Source organism: Neolamprologus brichardi, chromosome 7 (assembly GCF_056152115.1).
Source record: "Neolamprologus brichardi isolate AB-2024 chromosome 7, ASM5615211v1, whole genome shotgun sequence".
Lineage (NCBI taxonomy): Eukaryota > Metazoa > Chordata > Actinopteri > Cichliformes > Cichlidae > Neolamprologus > Neolamprologus brichardi.
In genome coordinates this window covers 42,788,877-42,812,433 of record NC_142110.1, presented here as the reverse complement: position 1 = coordinate 42,812,433, position 23,557 = coordinate 42,788,877, and the positions used below count along the sequence as shown (strand labels likewise).

The following is a 23,557-nucleotide window of genomic DNA, read 5'->3' as shown; positions in this document are numbered from 1 at the left end:
CCACGAGCATATATAGAGAGCAACAGATAGACTGTGGTTGTGACAGAATGTCTGTTCTTCAAGAAAATATCGAGGTAAACACATTGAAAATACCATTAAAACCTCCTTCACCTGCTTCGTATTTAAGGAAGCCAGATCAACATTTTCATTATGTCAACTCCAAAATACTCTTCCTGCCATCAGTTTAAGACGTGCAAGGCTTAAGCATTTATTAGAAGAAGTGACATGGAGAGAAAACCTGTTATTTTACAACAAACAGTCCATCTCTTTTAACAGCCTGTTGTTATTTCGGCTCCAAATCAGATTTCAAACAGTTGAAGAACAATATGACAGGATGACTGGAGCACATTCCTGCTAGAATAAGGGTCAGCAGAAAAGTGCGTGCTATTAGCCTTAGCACACTGACACACACATCCAAATACACACAATTAAAAATACAGATTTGTAATCAAAGAGCGACCAGACAGATCAATAACCCCTGAGACTGAGGTCAGTGTTAGAGCGGTTTCAAAGGCAAAAAACAGTAGCAAGAATTAAGGGCACATTTAAACACACACTCAGGCACCCACACACATATTGTTCTGCTGAAAATTCAATGCGTGCCAGATAAAGACTTGCACAGAAATTACTATCTGAATCAAAACTCTTATGCCAAAGGCACATGTTTTCATTTGTGATTTTAATTAATGTTTGAAAAACAATAAATGCAGACACTGACTCAGGCAGGCAGATCAGAATACAAATTTTAAAACAATAATTTTTTAAGATGTTTGTCTTTCATTTCCCTTAAATCTTAATTTGCTGCCTTTTAGGGCATAATAATTTGTCATTGTGATCATAGTTTAGAAAAAAGTCAACAAACTGTGTTTTAGTTAGGGGAAATTACAGCCTAGGATAAATGTATTCCTTTGCTATATGCAGTGAATCATTTTCTTGCTGCTTGCCCAGCTCAGCATCACAGTGACAACAGCACCTGATGACCACCCTTCCCAGGGGTGCAAACCACTTCAACTGGCTCCTATTGAGTGTGGAGAGGCAGTAACTCAACGTCAGGATCTTCCTGGATCACTGCGCTTCTTGTTCACAGGCAGACACAGGCTTCCCTGCAGAGAAACCTCATTTCAGCCACTTTTATCCCCACGCTTTGTCTTTGTCACTCACTACCCAGAGTTCACAACCACAGGTGGGGGACAGAGTGGATATCGACCTTTAAACTGAGCAACTCTTCACCCCTGGTTTACCAAACTTCATCTCTTTGTTTAAAGCTGCGAAAGTTGCAAAGCTCTTGCCTCTTTTGTTTTTTTTAGGCATTCGGGTAACCTAAAATTAGTTTTTGCTGCAAAAGCGGCCTCTGTGAACAGACTGTTTTATGTCTCTGTACTGTTTTTTAAAAGCTGCCTGTGGTTAACAGGTGGAAAACCACACACACGCACAAAGAAACCCAAAACAAAACATACACATAATCAGTCCTGGTAGCCCAGATCATCTCTACCCGAAAGGGTTAACCTCTTAATTCACTTTCAATCAGGGGCACAGATTATCTGGCCTAACTCTGCTGGAGTGGACTCAATCTTGGGCCAAAGAGCGAAGTAGAGCGGGGATTTCTCCCAGGAGGAATCAATCACTTTGCCAAGCTCCTCAGAGCTAGCCTTCACTTGGACTCAGCTGCTGCACTCAGTCCCCTCTTCTTGTCCAATCTCATTCTGGATGTGGCAGCAGGTCATAAATACACAGACCAAAATCACTGACCTGACTAGAGGAATGTCATTGGTTTGGTCAGTGAGTATGAATTTGGGGAATTTCAGGTGAAGAGGCTGTAAATCCTCGCAAATAGTCAAAACAAGAGCAGATGTCAGAGGGTCAGCGTCTCTCTGCCAAATCTTATTCACGTAATTTCAACAATGCAAGCAGAGCTGCATTCAGGTCAGTGGGATTCTGCATTTGCGTGTGTGCATGTGTGTGCGCGTGTGTGCATGTGTGCATGTTTGTGTTTGTAAATGCTGCCTGATATCTGAGAAGAGCACTGGGAATGACACACAGCCACAGGGTAACAGTGTGCCCTATGGATTAATATGCACATCTTAATATTTCTCTCCACTTGCTTGCATCCTGCAGCAGATTACTACGCTGTTGTTATGACGACAGCACAATATCACTAAATCGTGGGATTAGAAAGAAATTTGTCTTGCATTTCAAAGAAAATCATTAATCAGACCACAGGCTGGAAACACAAACCTCAGTGCAATGGCTTTACTATTGACTGATGCAAAGTGTTCTGATAAAAATAAACAGTTTTACTCCACCAAGTGATGTGCATTTAAAAAAAAACAACAAAAAAACAGCAGGGGAAAAAGTCTGTAAAGTCAGCTGTGAGTTTCTATGTGTTGCAGAGCTCTATTTATATTAAATTCACTTTTAGCCAATGGGGCCTTTTAGATTTTAGTTATTTGTCTTTCTGCTCCATTTATTAGATGCATTATTTATGAAGTCAAGTAACCAGAGAACCCTGTTGACATGTTGCGATATGAAAATCAGTGAATCATTTACCAATTACTTTCTTGTTTATGGAAGAGTGCGCCCCGTACGTCCTCCACTAACTGATAAGTTGACATAGACAAGATACAACATGTCAGTAATTTGTGAAGCCGGTGAATGTGGCTCGCAAGACAAGTCCTGCTGGCGCTCAAGCATTTAACTGCAAGGCATTGATGGTGAGGCCCATTAGTGCCTTAAGTAACAGTTTAAATGCATGGAGCTAATCCTTCATGAATACGCTTCAATATACCGTACAACCTGATGATTCCAGTTGGTTCCAGTGTCTTTTCATGCTTCGCATGTTTCATTGCAACAATGAATTTTTATGTATTTCAACCTAAACTATTTTCCCTACCATCCTCAGCAAGACTGGAGAGTAATTACAGTGTTTTCCTTTCTCCGTTTCATTTCCTAAATGCCACTTTAAGCACAACAAGAAGGGAGCTGGAAAGGCGTTGCTGTTTAATTTTCATAAAAGGGATCCAGATCATCAAAACTGCATGGGTTCGTCCACTTCCCTGCCTGTTTTTAATAAACTTTGTGACACCTAAACAAACAGAACTAAAAACATGCAATGCCTATTCAGCTCTCTCCTTGGCTGCAGGAATAATGAAAATCATAAAAAGGTTGTTACTCTCTGAGTCTGCATACCTTGAATATTTAAGTCTAAGGCTTTTAACTTCATAAATAAGTAAACTAAAATATCATTTTTTGTAAATTTCTTCACTTTACTTACCTTCAGCAACTCAGACATCTGCAGTCACGACTTACAGTATCAGAACTATACTAATGGATTTGACAATCAAAAGAGACTCATCGCGTTTTTTTTGTAGGGACTTTTAGATCATGAGGGCTGTAAGAAACTTTAGAATATAGTCAACCCACATGATCTTTGTGAATTTAATACTGTTGAATAGATCAGTAAGTAATATGTGCAAGAGGTGACTTTAAAAACTAAAAATGCTTTCAGTCTGGCGAGAAGTCATTACTCAAGACCAAATAGCTCAACAGACAAGAATAGCATAACATAGAATATCTCTCACCTCAGTGTGAAACTTTCCAAGGTGGACGTACTAGCAAGAAAGACATAGAACGTTGCGACATCACCAGACTTGAGGGGCTTTGAAGAAGTCTGGATCACCACAGCGCCTCCCAGTCTCAGCCGAAGAAAGGTGGGATTCCCTGGTGGACTTTTGAGCAGGCTGACACTTCCTACCCTCCTCATTGGTGTCCCTGATCCACCAGTGTCTCTGCCTCGTCCCACTCCTATTCGTTGCAGGCTATCCTGTGGGGTGCACTGGCCAGTCTGGTCCCGCCGACTCTGGAAGTAGACTTCCACAAGGTTCCCCTGAAGTCCCTTAATCCCGTCAGTGCTTTCTGCTTCCCTGCTAGAGCTTCCTGATCTACTGGCTGAGCTGAACCAGGAGGGTTCTGGCTTAAGCTGTGCCACACAAAAGCCGCCAGGAGACACCAGACAAGCCCCACGAACCTCTTTCGTCTCCCAGAAGGCATAAGCCGTGACACAGTGAGCTCCATCCTTAGCCTTAGCTCCATCATTTTTCCTCCCATTATCTTCTAGAGAGCCCATTGTTTCTTGCCAAGCAGTGATATTGCTTTCTGTGGGCATGTGGAAAAGAATCTTAACAACTGGGGATAAGGAACGAACCTGGCGGCTCAAAATGACTGGCAGTATCTTGCGCCCACTGAGGAGCAAATCTAAAGGAATAGAGGCATCTAGAGTCAGGGGGCCAAATGAAGCATTGACAGATGGCTGGAGAAGCCCAGCACCAGGTCCAGTGATGAGAAAAGTCTGAGTCTGAGCTTTCAGGCTAGAGTTCCCAGATGGCTGTGGACTGTCCTGTCTCACAAACACGTGGTCCACATTGAGGACCTGAAACTTGATGGTGGGATAAACTGGAGATGGAGTGGTGAATGTCCCAGTGTCTTTAGCCACTCTTGGAATCTCAGCACCTGTGAAATGATGAGTTTGGGGAATTAGGACTTTAGAGATATTAGGTAGAAATTTTCCTTATATATGCTTTAACTCCAAGGTTCAGTTTTAGGTTTCAAATCTACCGACAAGCACAGTTACTGCTCACAAAGCTAGTTTGCTACTGTAACTGCAAACAGGATGACAGGAGGATGAAGGGTTGAAAAGAGATCAGAGTTGGAGAAGCAAAGCAAAGGGTTGATGCCATGAGGTTCAGGTAGGCGCCAAAAGGACAGAGTCAGGATCACGACACTGATGATGACAGTTGGCTGTCTTGGCGAACAAGACTCAAGACAATTAAATGACTTCATTTAGCAAACATGGTTTATTTCTGAATATAGTTCCTGCATCAAAAAGAGAAAAGAAAAAAAAACAGCCTTTTAGTTTTCTTTCACTGAATTTTCGTTCTCCCTTACTTTTCCTGAATACACGATTCACGTTTCCTAAAGCAAAACACTGTGCGGCTTGAAAAATGAAAAGACAAACAGGGTAATTCTTATTGCATATCATACGACCAGATGGTAACAATTCCAGTAGGCATACAAGTTGCTGATTAAATTTTCAGCCAGATTAACCATGGCATGTGGCTTTATTACAGAGAATTATACACATCACTATAACATTCAAGCTCTAAAACACGAGGAAATTAGGCCTGCGTCATTTCTGTCCTGCAACGGATATTCTATTCTCTGCTATTCACTACATCTATCCGAGCCAATAAAGGAAATGTGGCATCCGAGTGCTAAAAAGCCTGTCTGGTAACTTCTGTGGGATGACTGTTTGTCCAGATAGAACGCCGTATATGACAGATCACTCTTCCCGCTGCCAGAGACACTTGGTAATTTGCCCTCCTCCATGCTGAAGTGCTCAAAGATTAATATGAATTTTTGAATATGACTTTCCCTTACCTCACAAAAAATAAACTTTTAGAAAAGAAAATATTCCTCTCCTTCAGACGCATTAGAAGTGGTATATTATTGTTTTCTGATTCCAAACCATATTTCATGAATAAATTTATATTTAAATTAGATTACTTGCTGAATGGAAAAGAAAATCAGATGTCAGGGTGGATATTAAACAAAGACACACAAGAAAAGTGTCTTATAGATCCCAGAGATCAGACTAATGATGTAAGGAATTTCACATGCAGGCCAATATAAAAGTTTTAGTTCTACATTATTAGTTTGTGTCTGCAGGTTTAAGATAAAACAAAAGGATACCAATGCTCATTTGCCATTTCCAGCTATAATTCTCTCTGTCTGGGACTAATAATTATTTAATTTAGATGACAGTGCACTGTACACTTATAATTCACCGGTAGGGTGTACAATCAATGTTGTTAATCATGTTTGTCTGTGAACAGACATTTGAAGATCTATGAATTGATTTCTTTTTGCATTTGGTGCACACATTTCAGCTAATTAGATTTTGATGCTGATTTACTTCTGAGGTTGCTGAATTAGTACTCAAACTGTTACAACCCGACTGTAGTGCAAAGATTTTATACAATGCAATTAAAAAAAAATCAAACAAAAAAAAAAAAATCATAAATGTTGGCTTTGGCGGCAGCTGTGTTTGCTCTCCAGTTTAAGAGCCATCTACTTTATTTTACCATCATTATTCTGCTCAAACCAGCACAGGAGAAAAGCTTGAATCTTATCCTTCTTTTTAAATCTAAAAATAGGATAATTGTTCATTATGAAGGGACTTATGCAAAAGACTTGCCCATACTGTCGCAAGATTATAAATGCAGCTTGTTTAAATATCTCTTGTAAAACTTAATGCAATTAATGGAAGCATAAAACATAAAGACAGAAATAATCCACAGTATTTCTTAGCTGTAGCCTCAGAATTATCCCACTGCTCATGAAAACTGCTGCTTAACAGAATAATGTATTGATCAGAAAGTAATCTGGTCTGACCTGGCAGGATCCCTTTAAGTATATAAACCAGAGATATTACAGAAAAAATTAAACATATGGCAATTTTGAACAACTGTTATAAATGGCAGTTCTAACTCAGAGAGGCTCACAGACACATTAGACAGCAGACTGTGACTGGACTAAAAGATAAGGCTGTCATGCATATTCATGGTGATCAAGCAGGGAAGATATCAAAGGCTGAACCCTATCACTTAGACACGCAGTCAGAACACAGCCGAGTTTCACAGTTGCAGACATGCAGCAGTCACACATGCATGTGTGATGGAAAAAAATGCACCCACAGATAGCAGGGGTAGATATAAACCCAGGCAATCTCAGACAGTAGTCTTTCGCATACTGTCGGTATCACAGAGGGACAGACTGCTTTCTGTGGCTCCCAATGCAGGTTATCTTTAAACAACCAGAGAAACAGCTGTGCAACCTCAGCTTCAGGCCTCTTTAATCCCACAGATGAGGTTTCCTGATGCACACTGGAGAGCATGCTGTCACTTTCATTTAGACTGAGGGATAACAGAATGGGCTTAGGCCATGGATGGTAACCACAAAACTACAAAAATATGAAACACAACTTTATATCTTTATGAGCCAGTCAAATACAAAAAGTAGTCATGACAACTCCATAGCAATTTTGGGGCCTGCTTAAATTTTGTGCTGATAAAAGCCAAAAGGAAACAAAAGTATATTGGATGTGCGTAATAAACTACGGCAGAGTGATTTAATATGCTCAGTGTATATGTGCTTGCACTATCAAAGTATATACAAGAGTATAAAATAGCTACACATTTTATCTTCATTACTCATCTCTTGTAAACACAGCTGAAGCCTCTGAGCTAGTTCCAACCTAGTTGTTTTCATATTTAAAGCTTTCCATTTACGCGTTATTTGCGTCTCATCCAGCAGACCATAAACACTTCAAACCAATGCATTAATAAAAGCTGAAACTGATCATCGTCCATCAAAAGCAATCATAAATCTCACCTTCAAAAGCTGTTAGAACTGCCATCGCGACAACCGGAAACAGAAAACGAAGGGGAAACATCATTTTAGTGAATTTGCAGGTTTTGGTCTCCAGTACGCAAGTACGGTAAGTTTTGGTGACTGCACGCACACTGTAGGAAAACAGCGCTGGAAACAAAGCATTACATTGCCGAGTGTCTTGGTTCCTCTGAATGTAGAGGCTCAACTAGGAAAAAAAATAGTTTTAAATGTACTTCCCTGTCCTCTAAGTGATGACAGTTTTTCCCCTCCTCCGACATCAGTGCTCTAGCTGGCACTGTGGGACAGCATCAGACACGGCTCTTACCATGATAGAAATCAGTAAACATGTGCCGCGGGGCAGATTAACTAGACCCACGTGGGTATAATCGGAAGGGCCGCAGGCAAATTAAATGCATACAAGGTCGGGGATCAGTGATTTCTACATGCGCATTTTAGTTTTGATTTAACAAATTAAGGATGGATAGAGACCTTCTTGACTTGAGCATATAATAATCATAGATTTCTACAACTCACTTGTGGATTGGGGGGGGGGGGGAGTAACTGAGTAAATGAATTTTTCTTTTTTCGTACATGTGCACAGTACTTTCAGACGGCCTTTAAGGGTGGCATTGCTTGACATTTGGTCTTGAGTGGAGAAAAGAAAACTGTAGGGCGTTTTTTGCCAGCTGTCAGCTTTATGTTCTCACTCATAGACAGCGTTACACATTACTTGGAGCGTAGGAAGGAGCAGATGGATACAGTCACAAACGCTTCGTGATGTCACAGCACACATACACTTGGTACAAAGCATCAGCAGTCACTCAAATTAACTCTAGTTTTTTAGGCCCATAAGTCCCTGTTAAAAAAACATATAGTTTATTTTTTACAATTTGAGATCTCTATGTGGAGCTACATGCTAAAATATTTTTGCAGGGTTTTTTTTTTTTTTTTTTTTTTTTTACATATTAGAGATTAGTGAGTTTAGACTCTTAAGTTAAGCTTAGATGTATTTTTCTGTGCTACTGCAGGCCCTCAGGCCATATTTAATTTCTTAACACTCAAAATCACAGAGGTAATTTTGTAACTCTTTTTGTCTCTCTTTTCTTTTCTCTTTTTTTAAGTATATCACTAGATCTCCCTTGACCTAAAATTTTATAATGAGATAGGCTGAACAGTTCAAAGGCTAAACTGAAATAGCACGGTGTCTTCTTGCCATAGTATGTGTCGTGTAGCCAAAGCAAGGCCAGGGGGAAGATTGCATTTAGAAACTATGGAATCCACCTGCTGTTCTTTTGCCCACAGGCATCACACTAAGTGCTGGCATCAGTTTTGTGGTAAAGAATACCAGGGTTTAATGAGCTTGGTCAGACTTTTCTTCACTAGTTCACTCTCCAACACCGTCTTAAATACCCGTTCTCTAAAGCAATTACTGGCGCAGTATGTCAGATAAACTCACTGCACTCAATACCCTAGTGCATGTTTTATTACGAGGTGGCACCTGTGCCAGGGTGACAGCATAAAGCATGCAGGTGTCACTGGTGAATAAATAGTTTCCCACTTTACAGCAGAGGCTGATTAACTACATGTTATTAAATATGCGCCTCAGAGAAACACTTAAGGATCTGAAACAGTCTGCATTGTATAAATAGTTGAATCTGATTTTGCCTGGTGTTCCCCTCCAATGCATTTTAAAGTCAGCGAGTTTCTATTCGAGCAGTTTTGTTTTGTTGTTTTTGGCTGGATGGGATTGCCAACACTGACACTGCAGATTATTTAGTCAGGTAACATCTCCAGATCTCAGTTGTTTTTCCAGACATGCGACCTGCTGCTAGTGCCATTAGAGATGACAGAGATGTGGCTGGAGTCACCATCTGTGACTGCAGTACTGGATATAGAGCTGCTGCTACCAGGTGGCGCAAAGGTTTTTAGAGGTCATTTGATGTGAAGCAGCGGTCAGGACACTAATCCATTTAATAATTTATTACATTTCTTTTTAAATGGAAGACTGCGCCTCACCGAGCTGTTGAAACAGATAAATAGCAGAAGAAATTACATCCAGTGTTTTATCTACACTTGCTGGCAATGTCTGGCAAGTTATTACATGTATGTTGTCTTTGTAGTAATTGGTAAGTGTTTGCCTTGCAATTGTTGTAAACATACATGCTAAAAAAAATTATCTGTTAAGCATATTAGGATCTCTTGCAAATTATAAATGACACTGGTTTTAAAACATACTCAGCTCTTGTCTGATGTTTCAAGCATGCAAAATAATTCCTTTTGCATTAATAATTAATTATACATAAATAATTATATTTGTTATGTGCATTCCATCTGTTGTTAGCTTCAGTGCCTGCTTTTCCAGATCTGTCACACTAACTCATCTATAACTCATCTCTTCATAGATGTGACACTTCAAAAGTTTATTAATCTTAAATCTCTCATTTTTATGAGAAAGATGCTGGCAATAAAAGCTGAAGCCTGCACTAAGTTTTCTTCCTCCTCAAGTGCTGACAAAGGTCCTGGGGTCCTCTCTCTAGCAAAAAGTTTTAAAACAGCCAGAGTCGACCAAAGAACTAAATGTAGACATTAATAGACAGGCAAGCTCAAAGAAATACAAAGAACAAGGCAGAGCACTTTAAAAGCTAAAATGTTAAGACCACTAAGAACAGCCTAAGGCCATTGAAAACATTTATGTCTTAAGATTTCTCTTAAAAGTGTCAGTGAACGCAGTAGTGCCACAGATAACTGAAACAATCTTTTAAAAGTGGATAAAAGTGCCAAAATTTGCATGTTTGTCCCTCTGGAGCTATTAAATTGAAAACTCCCATTAGTCACTTGAAATCTGGCCATCATGCAGCATGGGGTCCGTGCTGTTTTTTCCTACAAAATTTCAACCAACTGGATGCATTTAGAAGGTTTTACTCTTGATTTATATGCTTTTCACTATAAATAAGTAAACGTCTTCAGAGATTCTTTGTTTCACGTAAAACAAAATAACTGCAATGACAACATTTGTTATGTGTTTTTCCATTGGTCCAGTGATAGCTTTAGCTGCATGATGCTATGCAGGTCAAGGGATTGACCTTTTACCCCTTTTTACCTCTTTTACCACTATGATATATACAACCATGACATTTAACATTCACTGGGTGCCAATTTCTTTCCAGTGAGATTCAATGAATCTTATGTACTCAGTGCATGAAGACTCCTTTATCCTTGACTCAGCTCTGAGGTGGCCAACAATGTCTTTGGACAGGTTCAAACCCACAACCGTCTTGTTTTAACAACTAATGACCACTGTTCTGGCAGGCTATCTCCCATAACTTCACTCTCAAGTTTGTGAGGTTAGTTAGTGTTCTGCCCTTTTCCTAGTTTAGTCCTGCAGTCCATTATGGACTGCAGTTTATCTAACACCTTTTTACTTTCACCTAACATTCAGTATTTTTCACTGTAAGCTGCATCCACAGATACATTGTTAACATTCACACACACATGCAGAGATGGATGCATCAGATGATACTTGGGGTTGAGTACTTTGCCCGAGGATATTTCAGCATAAGTTTGCAAGAGCTGGGCAGTGAACAACAGACCTTACTAAATAACAGACAACTGTACATCATAAAGAACAATATTTTCTATGACCGTGATTGAGACATGAGTTACCAGTGAGGACTATAAAGGCCCATAGACCCCACTCCCCTGTTTGCAAACTGGTAAAAAGTAATTTCAGACTTTTAAAGTCAACTTCTACATGGTTGAGTATGCATGATATGACACTAAGACAAGAAACAAAAGTGGCGGGACTTCTTTAAGTTTCTTGAAGATGTTTCACCTCTTATCTGAGAACCTTCTTCAGTTCTAAAACCAAATGGTGGAGAGTTCCAGGTATTTAAGCCATAAGTGTCCCTTAAGAGGGTTGTTGACCCACTATTGATCATGTGCCTCATTACAGGTGCCAAGGTGTGTAAAAGGTTGTGTGTCTGAAGAAGAAGCTTCTCAGATGACAGGTGAAAAATCTTCAAGAAACTTAAAGAAGTCCAGTTGCTTTTCTTTCCGAGCTCCCTAGTCTACCATGACCTGGATGACTGAGAACCTACACAGACACACAAAGACAAGGCAAGTCTAGTTTACTTTACTTTACTGGGGGGAAAAAAATTATATTTTCTTGCTTTTGTTGACAGTCATCTTTTAAATTGGCCACCAATTTTAGTTTTCAAATTGATAATAAGCTTAATCAAAAAAATATCAAAAACTGTATGCACCACTCATCGCACTTTTATCCACCCGTGAATGATTTCCCTGCAATATTAAGTTATCTGCTGCACTACAGATCATATTGATGTTGAGTCGTACTGATGTTGTATTTGCCAATACAAAAACCATGATCCTCATTACTCACTAACCTGGAACAGTTAAAAGCAGCTGATGAGAGCAGACTACCCGTGTAATGCTTTTTTCTTTTTCAGGTTAGAAGACTTGCAACTGCATTGTGCACCAGCTGCAGATAAGACAGTGCAATATCCAGGCATAGTGAAATGCAGTAATCCAGTTATGAGGAGATTAGCATGGTGGTGTTCATGACATTGAAAGAGGGAGAGAATGGATTTTACTTTGGTGTAGTTCCTCAGCTTAAAAAAAGCAATTCAAGCATTCTGTTGATATAGTTGCCAAATTTTAACGTGAAATAACCCTAATCTCCAGTTCTATTCATCATGCATTAAAGAGAGAAAAAGTTTTTTAATTGCCCTTAAGATTAGACTAATAGAAGTGGAGTCATGCAGATTAAATGACATTATTCGTGTGTCATCAGCATACAAATAGAAATACAAATAATAAATACAAATAAGCAGATATTATCTTTGTGGAAAATCGATCCAAAGGGAGTGCAATATTGAAATTGGGCTTTAAAGGAAACCTTTAGGTACACTACAATTGCATGAAGAAAAATCCCCGATCTTTCCAGAACAGACTCTGGCTGTTAACTATGAGGAAAACTGCACAAGGACATTACCTCAAATGGCAACCAGCCACACACTCTCATATACACACATCTAAACTGGCATGTGCGTCTTTCGACTGTGGGAGGAAACCAGAGTACATGGACAGAAGCTGGAGCATGAATATGGAGAACATGAAAACTCCACACAGAAAGACACTGGCTGACTAGGAGGTCTGTTTCCAATACATAAAATATAGAAAAACAAATAATAGGGGTTGCATACAGTTACACGGTTACATACATATTACATGATCACCAGGTCAATGAAAAGTTCAATTTTCCATCTCATGAGTTCCTTCATACTGCTTCTTATTCATCTTGAGCCAAAAAGTAATAAAGTTTGCTTCCATCGATGTATAAAACAGGGCTCAAATCAACTCAACTCATTTTTAACCTGTTGGGGATTCACCCATATGGCAGGGATCACATGAACAAAACGAATGAATGGAAAAAGCGGCCCAAAAACAACCAAGTCAATTGCAGCCATACGCAATCCCTCTGAGTGGAAATCATTGCAAACTGCTTCTGTATTCTCTGCTAAAATCTCTGGGGAGTACTCAAGTGTAGTCTCTGAACATAGAGCTGTCGTCACACCTGCGTAATAACACTTACAGTAGTCCTATAGCTGGCTAAAGAAAAGCCAGGTTCTTCAACAGTCATTGCACTGGAGCTCCCAGAGCTCTTCAGCCTAGTCATGCACTGTGGATGTCTCCCATTTCAAGCAGTCTTAGCCAAAGATAAATCACCAGGGCAAGGCCTGTATCCTGGCCTCTTCCCTTCACTGACGTCAGCCAACAGCCATCCTCTTATGACAAATGAATGCTCTTTTTGGAGTGTGGCTGCCATGAACATCAGTTTTCAACCCCTGTGGGATGCCTCCATTGAGTTACTGGCCAGGTGATATATCCTCCAACCAGCAACCTTCCCACAGAGTGCTGTGTCGGACAGGTTAGAAGCTTACCTCCAACCACCTGCTGGGAACCCCATTAATGTTGGAGGGGATGGATGGGTGCACGGTTGAACTATTTGTTCAGTGTGATCAAGCTTTTTTGTTGAAAGTTTCTCACCTAAGTTGAAAAGAGACTGCATACAGCTCCAAAAGATAACTTACCATCTGGCTATATTTTGCATTTTCTGGCGCATAAATTCCATTAATACTTGTGCGGGTAGTGTACGTCTGTGGCATGTTAAGCCAGACAAGAAATTATTCCTTTTTTTTTCTCTTGCAAGGCTGGGTTACTGCAGGCAAAGTGAGCAGACGCCTCTAGGGACTAAGAGCTGCAGGTTTACAGTATAGCAATTAGTTTCTGATCATTTGATTAATGTGAATTTGTTTGGTAATTACTTATGCTTCATTAATGGGGCCTTGAGGCAGTTTAAACATTTGTACCTAAGCTTGAATTATTCTGTTCTTTAGATTGTCAAAAACAAAAAGAAAAACTGCTGTGAAAAAGTCTACTTGCACAAGAAATGGGAGAGGAGAGCAGTACATACCTTTTTGCTCTTGTGTTGTTGGGCAGTTTTATTTTATTGTCTTCTGGGCTCTCTAAGTTGGTAAATCATCAAATACATGTGACATATATAATAAAATGTTCTTTTTACAGCACACCTTTAAATATATTCAAGCCAAGAGACTTCAAAAGAAATCCCTGACTCTTCGCATGACAAAAGTTCTGTCAGTACATCAAAGTCACATTAAAATATTTCACCTGGAAGATCCGTGCTGTGATTTGGGGGCAGGAGGGTCAAATGGACGTGGAGTGTTTAACTGGCAGTCGGAGGTTTTGTAAAATATTCAGAAAGGCCAGCAGAAGATGAATGTCTCCTTATGCCCCCCTGTGGTGGGGAGCCAGGCAGGACGAAAGCGAGTGATAGAGAGGTTACAACTGGCAAGAATTTTAAACATCCATTGGCCCAGGGGACTCCGGAGACATACAGCTCAATATAGATCAGTTGGATAGCGAGGAAAAAATAAGAGCAAGAGCAAGCTGTGGAGAAAGAGCGGAGAAGAGGAGGAGGTGGTGGATGGAGGGGAGGGGAAGTAAAGGAAGGGGGCCATGTGAGAGAGGTAGGTAAGGGGAAGAACAGGAAAAGGCAAATATATTGGAAGCAAGAAAACAAGGATTCATTGATATACAAATTCAATCTCCTCTCTTTCTTGCCTCCCTGAGAACAGAATGAGCATTTCAGAAAAACTCTTGTGAAAGACTGCAGTATTTTCCAACTGAGCTGCTCAGTCTTTAAAGTTTTGGGGGGGATTTTCCCTTGTTTGAGTCAATATTCAGTTTAAGCAAATGATGAAATATCTATGCATGTGTAAGACGTTGCTAGAGGCAGGGAGGAAAAGGGCTGAAGGACTTTTCCTCAAGTTCAGCCATTTGAGATTTTTGTGGTATAAAGCTTCTCTGTGACACCCAATTAAAAGCATTCCTGAGATCTACTGGTTTGTTAGTGCATGTATGATATAACTCATTACTTAACTACACTCTACATGTACTATCAGCATCCAACTAAAAATCACTGCTGCCCCCCTGAGGATTGTTGTGTAACAGCACGACAGCAGCTGTACAAACCCCTAATAGGAGCAGAATGGAGGAAATAAAAGGTAAATATTAGTCTGTTGTTTATGCATTTTCGATTTAAAATGTACCTAAGACTATTCTTGTCACCTTCAAATTCTTTTCCCTCTGACTCCTATATTTTTGGGGAGCACGGTGATATTGATACATTTGCATGTGTTTCTGAGAAAGGGGAGAGCAGGGGTGTCCCTTTGTAACTGGGATGAGACAAAAGCACGTGGTCATGTTTGAGCAAACAATTTCTCTATAGCTATAAACAATGATACAGGCATAATAATTAGTTTCCATTCCCTAAATGTTAACTTTAGTTAGCCATTTCTCTAAAGTATTGTTCCTTGTTGAAGACTTTCCTCACTTATCTTTACTGAATCAGAAACTTTGACAACACTGCAATTCAAATTCAAAGACTCATTTGCCGAAGCTCACAGAGATGAACCTTTTTCACTTCAATTCCATTAAAGTGAAAATTAATGCAGAGTCAGTAATAACCCAGGCCATCTGTTGTAGCCACTTCACTTCTGAATAGTACTTAATAGTACTTCAGTTATTTCCTGCAGACTCTATATTGCAGTTAATGTATGCATTAGTGTTTTTTAAGTAAAGCGTTTAATGTTAACAGTCAGTTCTACAATTATAAGTGATCCACTGTGACTGTCCTTCATAAAAAAAATTAAAAAAAATCATTGTTACCTACTCTTGTGATTTATTGCACCATCTAGTGGCAAATGGTAATTCTGGCCGTCTATTTATAATTGGAAATGTGGCAACAAAGACCCTCTATTTCAACCAAAACCTTTCCCTGTATGTGTGAGACTCAAATGAATGACCATAATTTGTATGGTCATTCAGAGCAAATAATTTCTTGGAACTGCCAACTAGGTCTATGTGACTTTATATTGTCATGTCCCTTCAGCTTTTGGTCACTTTTGTAAACTAAAACGATTTTGTTTTGTTTTGTTTTTTAATCACAGTATATTCTGCAAAAACTATGCAAGCATGTATGCACGAGCTAATATTCTGTCACTGTCATCCTGTTTTTGTCATCCGTTAATAAGGATGAAGCATCAAAGAGAATTTTCCAAAGCTGATTTGGGGATTTTCTATCAAAACAACAACCTGTTGTTGCTGATTACTCCCTGGGTCACTGTTAAATCTAACCAGCAGTTCATGCTCTTTTAAGGAACCTAGTTACCAACACATGGTGCACACTTTGGTGGAAACCTCTCCAAAGTTTGATTATTTTGTTTGCAGAGCAAAGCAATTTTAAAGAGAGTGATAAAGCATTATATTTGCTTTAAAGGCACACTTCAGGATTTTTGTGGAGTAGTCGATGAGCGGCTTTGCTCTGTGGGTTCATAATCAGCCAAAAGAGTAATTGTGGATTATGATGGTTTACATTTGTAGACTTGGTGATGATGTGTGATGAAGCTGAACATGTGGAGGTTTTCTTTCATGATAAATCTCCAGATGCCAACATATCTAAATTAATTTCAGTGTATTTGTATATTTTTTTTGTATTTGTGGGACAGAATTTTAGAGAAGCAAATCAGATTCATTAGTACAGAAAATAAGAAAATATAATTAGAAATGTTCATTCAGAAAATAGAAATAACATTCATGTGTATTGTGATGTACTTACTGTAGTCATTACTATAGAGTCGCCTAAGAATTATTATTGTTTGCTATATTAACAAGGAACTACTGCAAATCTAACCTGCCATGTAAAGAAAAACACATGACACGAGTTTTTAAAAAATATCAAATTTAATTTGGTTATAAAAGTTGTATTTTTCACATGCACACCCACACATAGTTAATCACCATAAATACTGTCCAGTGATTTCTTTTTCTTCTTCTTTTTTGTTGATTTGTTGATTTGTTGTTTTTGTTTTATCTTGATTCACAAAGCAAGCACATACGGTGGGCTTATACATGTGATTTCAAAGGACACTATGGAGAATGCTTGCAGTTTTTTTTGTTTGTTTTTTTACAATGAGAGGAAATCTCAGTGCACTGAAAAAAAAGGCTGTCGTAAAATCAAGTAGAAACATTTACAAATTATCTACAAATGAATCGAAGTACAAAAGAGCTACAGCGTTTCGAAACACTACGCCCATTCACAAGTGAATGATTTGGTATTGGAACACCATACAATTTCAACATTGTGAAAGACTGAAAGTGAAACTATACATAAACAGCTTTGGAAAATAATGAAATGTAAACTGATTGCCAGCCTAAATTCCACTTTGGCTAACCTCTCATGTCTTTGCATGCCCTCAGCAATATTCACGAATGAAGGAACCCTGTGCCACAAAACAAACCCACATCCGGCTCATCTGTTAGATGCAACTTCACATAAGGAACACGGAAGATGATTAGGATATAATAAATGTTTATAACTAAATATAATAATAGAAACTTTTTTTTCCTTTTTTTTAAAGCTATGCCAGGTAGTAATTATGTTTGTGAGCTCCAGTAATCCTCTCCAAAGCACACAGAATGCTTATAGATGAAGTGGGGTTTTTCTTTCAATAATTCAAGTTCATTTTTAAGACTTTATTTCAATAATGTTGTCAAATTAACACACGTCTGTCACCTTGAAAAGTAAAACAGTGGGTTGCCATTTAAAGCTAGTCAATTTCTGGGGGATGGATCTCATTACAGCAGCCAGTTTGAGCATAAGAAATATATGGAAACGCTTAAATGTTTAAAAGACAAAACCCAGAAAAAATGGTCGCGCCCATAAAAAGTCAAATAAATTTGTGTTTGCAAGCACAAGATGTGTTTTCTTCCTTTTTTTCCTTCATTGCAACAGTTTCATTTTGAATTTGTTCAGCTTGCTAAGCTACATTTTCCCCATCAAAGAGGATATCCACACCACCAAAGGATATAATTTAAACCCAGGAAGCCACTTTCAAACTACTAAAAAGAGAAGAGAAAGAAAATGAACTGTCTGGCATTCAGTTTCACCAATAACACACAAAACTCAGCTTCTGATTCTATTATATTTTTCTCCCTCTGTGAAGCCTGGTCTGTTGTTTGTGCAGCATTAACACTAAGAATTCATTGAATAAGAAACTGACTAATTAGACAGTCGGCTCAACAATCTGCAGGATATTAAGCTTCTGCTGATCTGATCATACTTTAATGGTGGCAATCTTTCAGTGGCATTGTGCAACTAAATTTGCTTTTGAGGACTTGATTAAACATATTAAACATTCAGAGAGTCAACAAACAAACGAAAAAACAATAAAATCTTGACTGTGTTAAGTGGAATCACTTCATACTTGTTTTTTATATAATTTAATATCATGGGAATAAAGTAAAAATCTATTATGTACCATATCCTCTTATATAATAGCTGCATATTAGCTAACATATTGATTCAGCACAGTATAGTTTTTTATATAATGAAAGTACAGGTCATGATACAAAATGTGAACTTAAGTTCATATTTCTCTCCACAGACAGCAGGTAGATGTAACAAAACCAGAGAACAATGCACATCTTAACATTTTGATTTCCAGTTTTTATGAGGCGTTATGAGCATGGCCCTCACTGGTTTCAAAAGAAAGTGCATCACCCAAACCTTAATCAGAAATGTTGGCATTTTGTGGCATCTACAGTTGCCTGAAAAACAAAAATCTGTAAACTTGAGTCATAATTTGTGTTTGAACACAAGTTAATCAACTACAGCGATGGGCTGCTACAGATGAGGGCAAAACTATTGCCTCCCTTATAAAATGTAAAGTTTCTGTCAAAATGTTCCCAAGTTGTTTTTTAACAGAGCAAGAGATTTTCAACATACTGTTTCTAAACATACTAGTTTTCTTAAGAAAGCATACATTATTTCTATTTGCCCACAATAACAGAATTATTTCAGAAAACAGAAATGACCAGGGTGGATATTATTTGCAAGCTTAAAATAACGTATCTTCTTCTTATTGACTTATTGGAAGGGTTGTCTTCCAATTTACTCATTGTATGAAAACTTCAGCAAAATTTCGAGCTGTCACTTGAAAAAGCATCACGCTAAAACCAAAAAATCAGTTTAGACTCAAGAAAAAGAATCGTTGATGCTCACGAAGCAGGAGATGGATATACGAAGTTATCACAGCGTTTCCAAGTGTCAAGAATTGGACCGAGAAATTCAAAGACCGACAAAACAAAGAAACACAGCAGAGATACTGAAGGAAGTGAAAGATTTTAAAAACCCTGGAAAGAAAAACAGTGAGAGGTGCATCTAAAGACCACAGTGAATGACTTAGCCAAGTCAAAGAAGCCAGTCACTAGAACTCTGCACAGGGATGAACTGCGATGTTGCAAACCAAGAAAAACTCCACTTCATTGCAAAAGACATCTTCAAACAAGACTGAACTATGCATAGGACAAGGTGAACAACTCAAAGAAGACTGTTCCCATGGTGAAACACAGTGGTGGGAGTACTATGCTGTGGGGATGCTTCAATGTGTCTGGAGATGGGAATCTCATCATCGAGACTTTGAACGAAACCTCAAGCATTCAACAGCAACACTGGGTCTGAGTCGTTCCTTGGTCTTCCAACAGGACAATAACCCAAAACATACATCACTCCTGGTGAAGAACCCCCTCCTGAAGACCAAAGTGAAAGTTATTGACTGGCCTGTCAAAGCCTTGACTTGAACCCCCCTGAAAATCTATCGTGAGATCTGGAGGAACTGGAGAGATTTGCCAAAGAAAAAAAGGCTCGTGTTGCACAGGAGACATTTGTGAGACTTGTTGAAAACTACAACTAAAACTACAAAAAAGAAATACACCTGACTATTAGCATCAGAGGGTCTAATAATTTTGACCCTGTTAGTTTTTGTGACATAATTTTGTTTCTGTGTGCAAAGTAAAATAATGTAAGCATACAAAATAAAACCTGGATGTTTGGAAAAGCTGTGTTAAAAATTTCTTTCCATGTTTAACAGCACTTTTTTAAAAAAAAATTTTTTTTAAAAAGTGGCATCTTTCATAGGAGACTAATAATTCTGTCCTCACCTGTCTATAAGGTTGCAAATGTACATTTTGAAAAGTTTAACTGCACTTGTCTAATAATAACTAGCTTTGCTTTTACTATCAACGATTGTGTTAGCAAGCTAATAATAACATCATTCACATCTGGGTTACAAATGTGACATTTTGTGGCGATCCACTGTCTTTGAACACCAGTGAACATCACGTAAGCTAAACAATGCACAGCCAATGGAGGTAGCAGCACACCACGAGATCACAGGACCAACAATTACATGGCCTCTCCTTCAGAAAAAAAAAGATAAAGCAAGTGAACAGCAAACATGAAAGGTGCAAAATATGAATGCATCACATACATACATGTAGTATACACGCACACACACACACAGGCACACAAAATATATCGTTTACCAGTCGTCCGACAAAACACCCACCTTTTGTGCAATAGGAAGATAAACACAAAATTTCGTCTTGAACTAGGCGTTTCATGACAGTTTGACAGCGATGACAACAAACATTACCGCTCTTTGTTTAATTCTCAAAAATGACAAAGCACAAGCGGCTCGTCATGAAAAAAAAACCCTGGAGTTAAGTCAACCTTGCAATCAAACTAGGAATGTCGTGCTCATATTGTTTCATAAAGGCCACTGAGACAGCTAAACTTGCCTGGTGTTTCTGACGTTAATGCCCTGTTGCCAATCAGTTCTTCTCTTGCAAATTCCTTTCATCTCAGAAAAAAAAATCCTCTCTGCTGAATCACAGGTACAAGTGGAAATCTTATTCCCACATATGCTACCATCTCTCTATGATATTGCACTGAATAAAGGATTTTGTAATATTTTAGCAGCCAGCATTACTTCACACAATGCCTCAATAACAGTGTAGTCTTTTTGAGATTTTCTTGGAGGAGCATGGTGTCTGTTCCCTTGTAGTGACATCAAAACTCCATTTTTTTAAAACATTTTATTATTTTTTTTTATTATTATTTTTGCTGAGAAAAGTCTTTTGGAAAGTTTTATAACCAGATGCTTTGATATCCTGCTTAAAAAATGTAAGAATTACTTTTGCCTAATGATAACAAAAACAGAAGAAATACATGTCATGAAAATCCTAGTTTGCTTTTGTTTTTTTAATCACCCCCTTGATTTAAAATACATCATAGTTACACGATTTTGTGCCTGCAAGTGACCTCGCTCTTGATTTTGGCACTGCACTGTACATAATCGATTTGTGGCCATCTGTCACCTTTTTTTATATATATATATCACTGCACTGAAATAGGCTCAAGGAGACACAGCTCACATCCTCTCTGTCATGTGTTGTTAGATCAGAGTTGATTGTATGAATGCAATACACCGAGCCCAGCATGAGCACTTACTGTACATTAATTTTCTTTCTGTGTTCTTTTATTTCACAGGGGAGAGTTTCTTCAGGAGTTTCTTTCCCTTGGAAAGCAGTCCTTTCTTCTTCTTGTTTGCCAGATCTTGAGAGTCTCGGGGGTCCACTGGGACGTGAGGACCCCTTGTAGGGCTGAGGGGCCTCATGGTTCCAGGGAGGAGGGGGCGAACAATCGGGGACGGCGCCCGGACGGGTGTGGTGTCATTGTTGACGGCTTCGGTAGTTTCTGTGGTAGCCTGCGAAGAGAAGTGGTGGGGAGGTATGGAGGTATGGGGCAGCATATTACAAATGAACCAACTCTTTCATACTGAAACTCTAAGCTTTTCCCTCTGCGTTTCCTCGGCTAAACGCTGTTTAAAAAAAACACTTCATCTGCTTTAAGTTCGATCAGATTCCTTGAGCAACACAAAGAATGAAAATTAGCTCTCTTTCTAGCCTATTTCAGAAAAACAATTGTTTTTTAATAGATTTACAAAAATGTCCCTCACTTTATTCATAATTTTCCGCTATTTTCCTTATGACTTTTTTGTTCAGAGCCAGATTTTCTTATACATTTTTAAAGTGGTCTCAATTGTTAGTTCTTCAGGCTTTCTAAAGCCCTTTTAAAGTTGTTTAGACATTGTTTAGACTTTTTCCACTCATTTACAGTCCAGCCCTTGTACCTGACCATATTAGGTGTTATTTTCTTAAGCCACTTAACACTGACTCGTTAATCTTTCAAGCATAAATAAGACACCGAACTCGAGGGATGAACCAGTTATGAACTTAGCACTGCGACACTTTTTTTTTTTACTGGTAGCTTGTCACAAAAAATACATAATTTGTTGTTATTTCTTTTGTTGAATCCATTTCAAAAAAAGCAAAAATAACACAGTTGACAGGCATAAAACAATCTCTTTTTTTTCACTGAGAAGGTGATTCCCTTTTGCTTTATAACTGCTGGAATAGACTTCCACTCTCCGCAGCCCTGAATTGAGTGACCAGAAGAAAAGAGATGGAAGGTGATTGTCAAAGAGCTACTAGCCAAAAAAAAAAAAAGGCATATCTCATGGAGTGTCCTTAAAGAAATCTGAAGTAAGTGGACAACTGGGGGACAAAAGAAGTGTCAGGCATAAAAAAAACTTTCTACAGCAGAGGAACAGTTTCTTAAATGCATGTCTTTAAGAAAAAATCCACCAGAGACCTGAGAGATTCATCTACTGTTCACTGAAGCCTCATCAGATATCGCCTCAATGGAAGGGCAGCTGTCAAAAAGCCATTCTTAAGAAAGGGAAACGGGGAGTAAAGACTGAGGTATCCCATATTACACAAAAAGAACTGTACTGGAAATCAGAGGAAAAGGGTGTTGTGGTGTGATCCAAATTTGAAATTTACGTTTTAAGATGTTGTCATCAATGTGTACAGGGGAGATCAGGAAAGAGTCGGTGTCGATGACCATCTGTAAAGCAGAGAGGCTGCAACCTTCGAGAACTATTCCTAAAGATTACTTTGAAAATGACGAGAAAGCTTGGGTAAGAGATTTCAGGCTGTGTTGAAGAATAACGGCAGTCAGACCAAATGTTTAACTTTAAACCTCATTAGAATTATGCAAACTGGTTTCTCCTGTACATAGTTTATTTCCTTTGTTTGCAGATATTTCAGTAAATCACTCCATATCCCATTTTCCTGGCAAAATATAAAGACTTTTGCACAGTACTGTAGTTTACATTTTTGGTGGTTATATCTTAAAGCCCCTGAAAACAAATTTATGAGGAATGAAAAAAATCTTAATTTTGGGTGTTTTGGGTTCGATTATGTTTGATTGACAGCATGTAAATAACTCACTTGATATGGCATGCTTCAGATTCAAGGATTGTCTTTCACAGATCAAAAGGTAACTAAAAAAATAAAGGTTTCTAGTTCTATATGAAATATTCAGTGTTTATTTTCAGCAACTGATAATATTAACTCTTAATATAAAAGTTTAATATTTTCTATACTATTTTACATTATTATTTCTCTGGAGTAAAAACTGATATTTCAGAGTAAAGCCGTCCAAACCTCTGCCTGTTAATCTGGATAAAACTGATAGTAAAGATGTTTTTACACACGAATACATGACTTCAGATAAAATTTACTTTTCCTTCAGAATTATTTTCAC

The 23,557-nt window shown here is 38.5% G+C and overlaps 2 protein-coding genes across 7 annotated transcripts in view; both read right to left on the bottom strand.

The window, feature by feature from the left end:
• Positions 1-7,534, bottom strand: part of si:dkey-1d7.3 (transmembrane protein 132D) — a 38,567-nt gene extending 31,033 nt beyond the window's left edge. For both annotated transcript variants that reach the window (XM_087844461.1, XM_006788752.3), the window contains exons 1-2: positions 7,447-7,534; positions 3,579-4,506 (exon numbers count right to left, since the gene is read on the bottom strand). In XM_087844461.1, coding sequence (XP_087700587.1) covers positions 3,579-4,506; positions 7,447-7,510 — 992 coding nt within the window. In that variant the 5' untranslated portion in view covers positions 7,511-7,534. The remainder of the gene's footprint in view (positions 1-3,578; positions 4,507-7,446) is intronic.
• Positions 7,535-16,792: 9,258 nt separating this feature from the next.
• Positions 16,793-23,557, bottom strand: part of rimbp2a (RIMS binding protein 2a) — a 75,733-nt gene continuing 68,968 nt past the window's right edge. For all 5 annotated transcript variants that reach the window (XM_087843627.1, XM_006788749.2, XM_006788751.2 and 2 more), the window contains one exon: positions 16,793-21,653. In XM_087843627.1, coding sequence (XP_087699753.1) covers positions 21,426-21,653 — 228 coding nt within the window. In that variant the 3' untranslated portion in view covers positions 16,793-21,425. The remainder of the gene's footprint in view (positions 21,654-23,557) is intronic.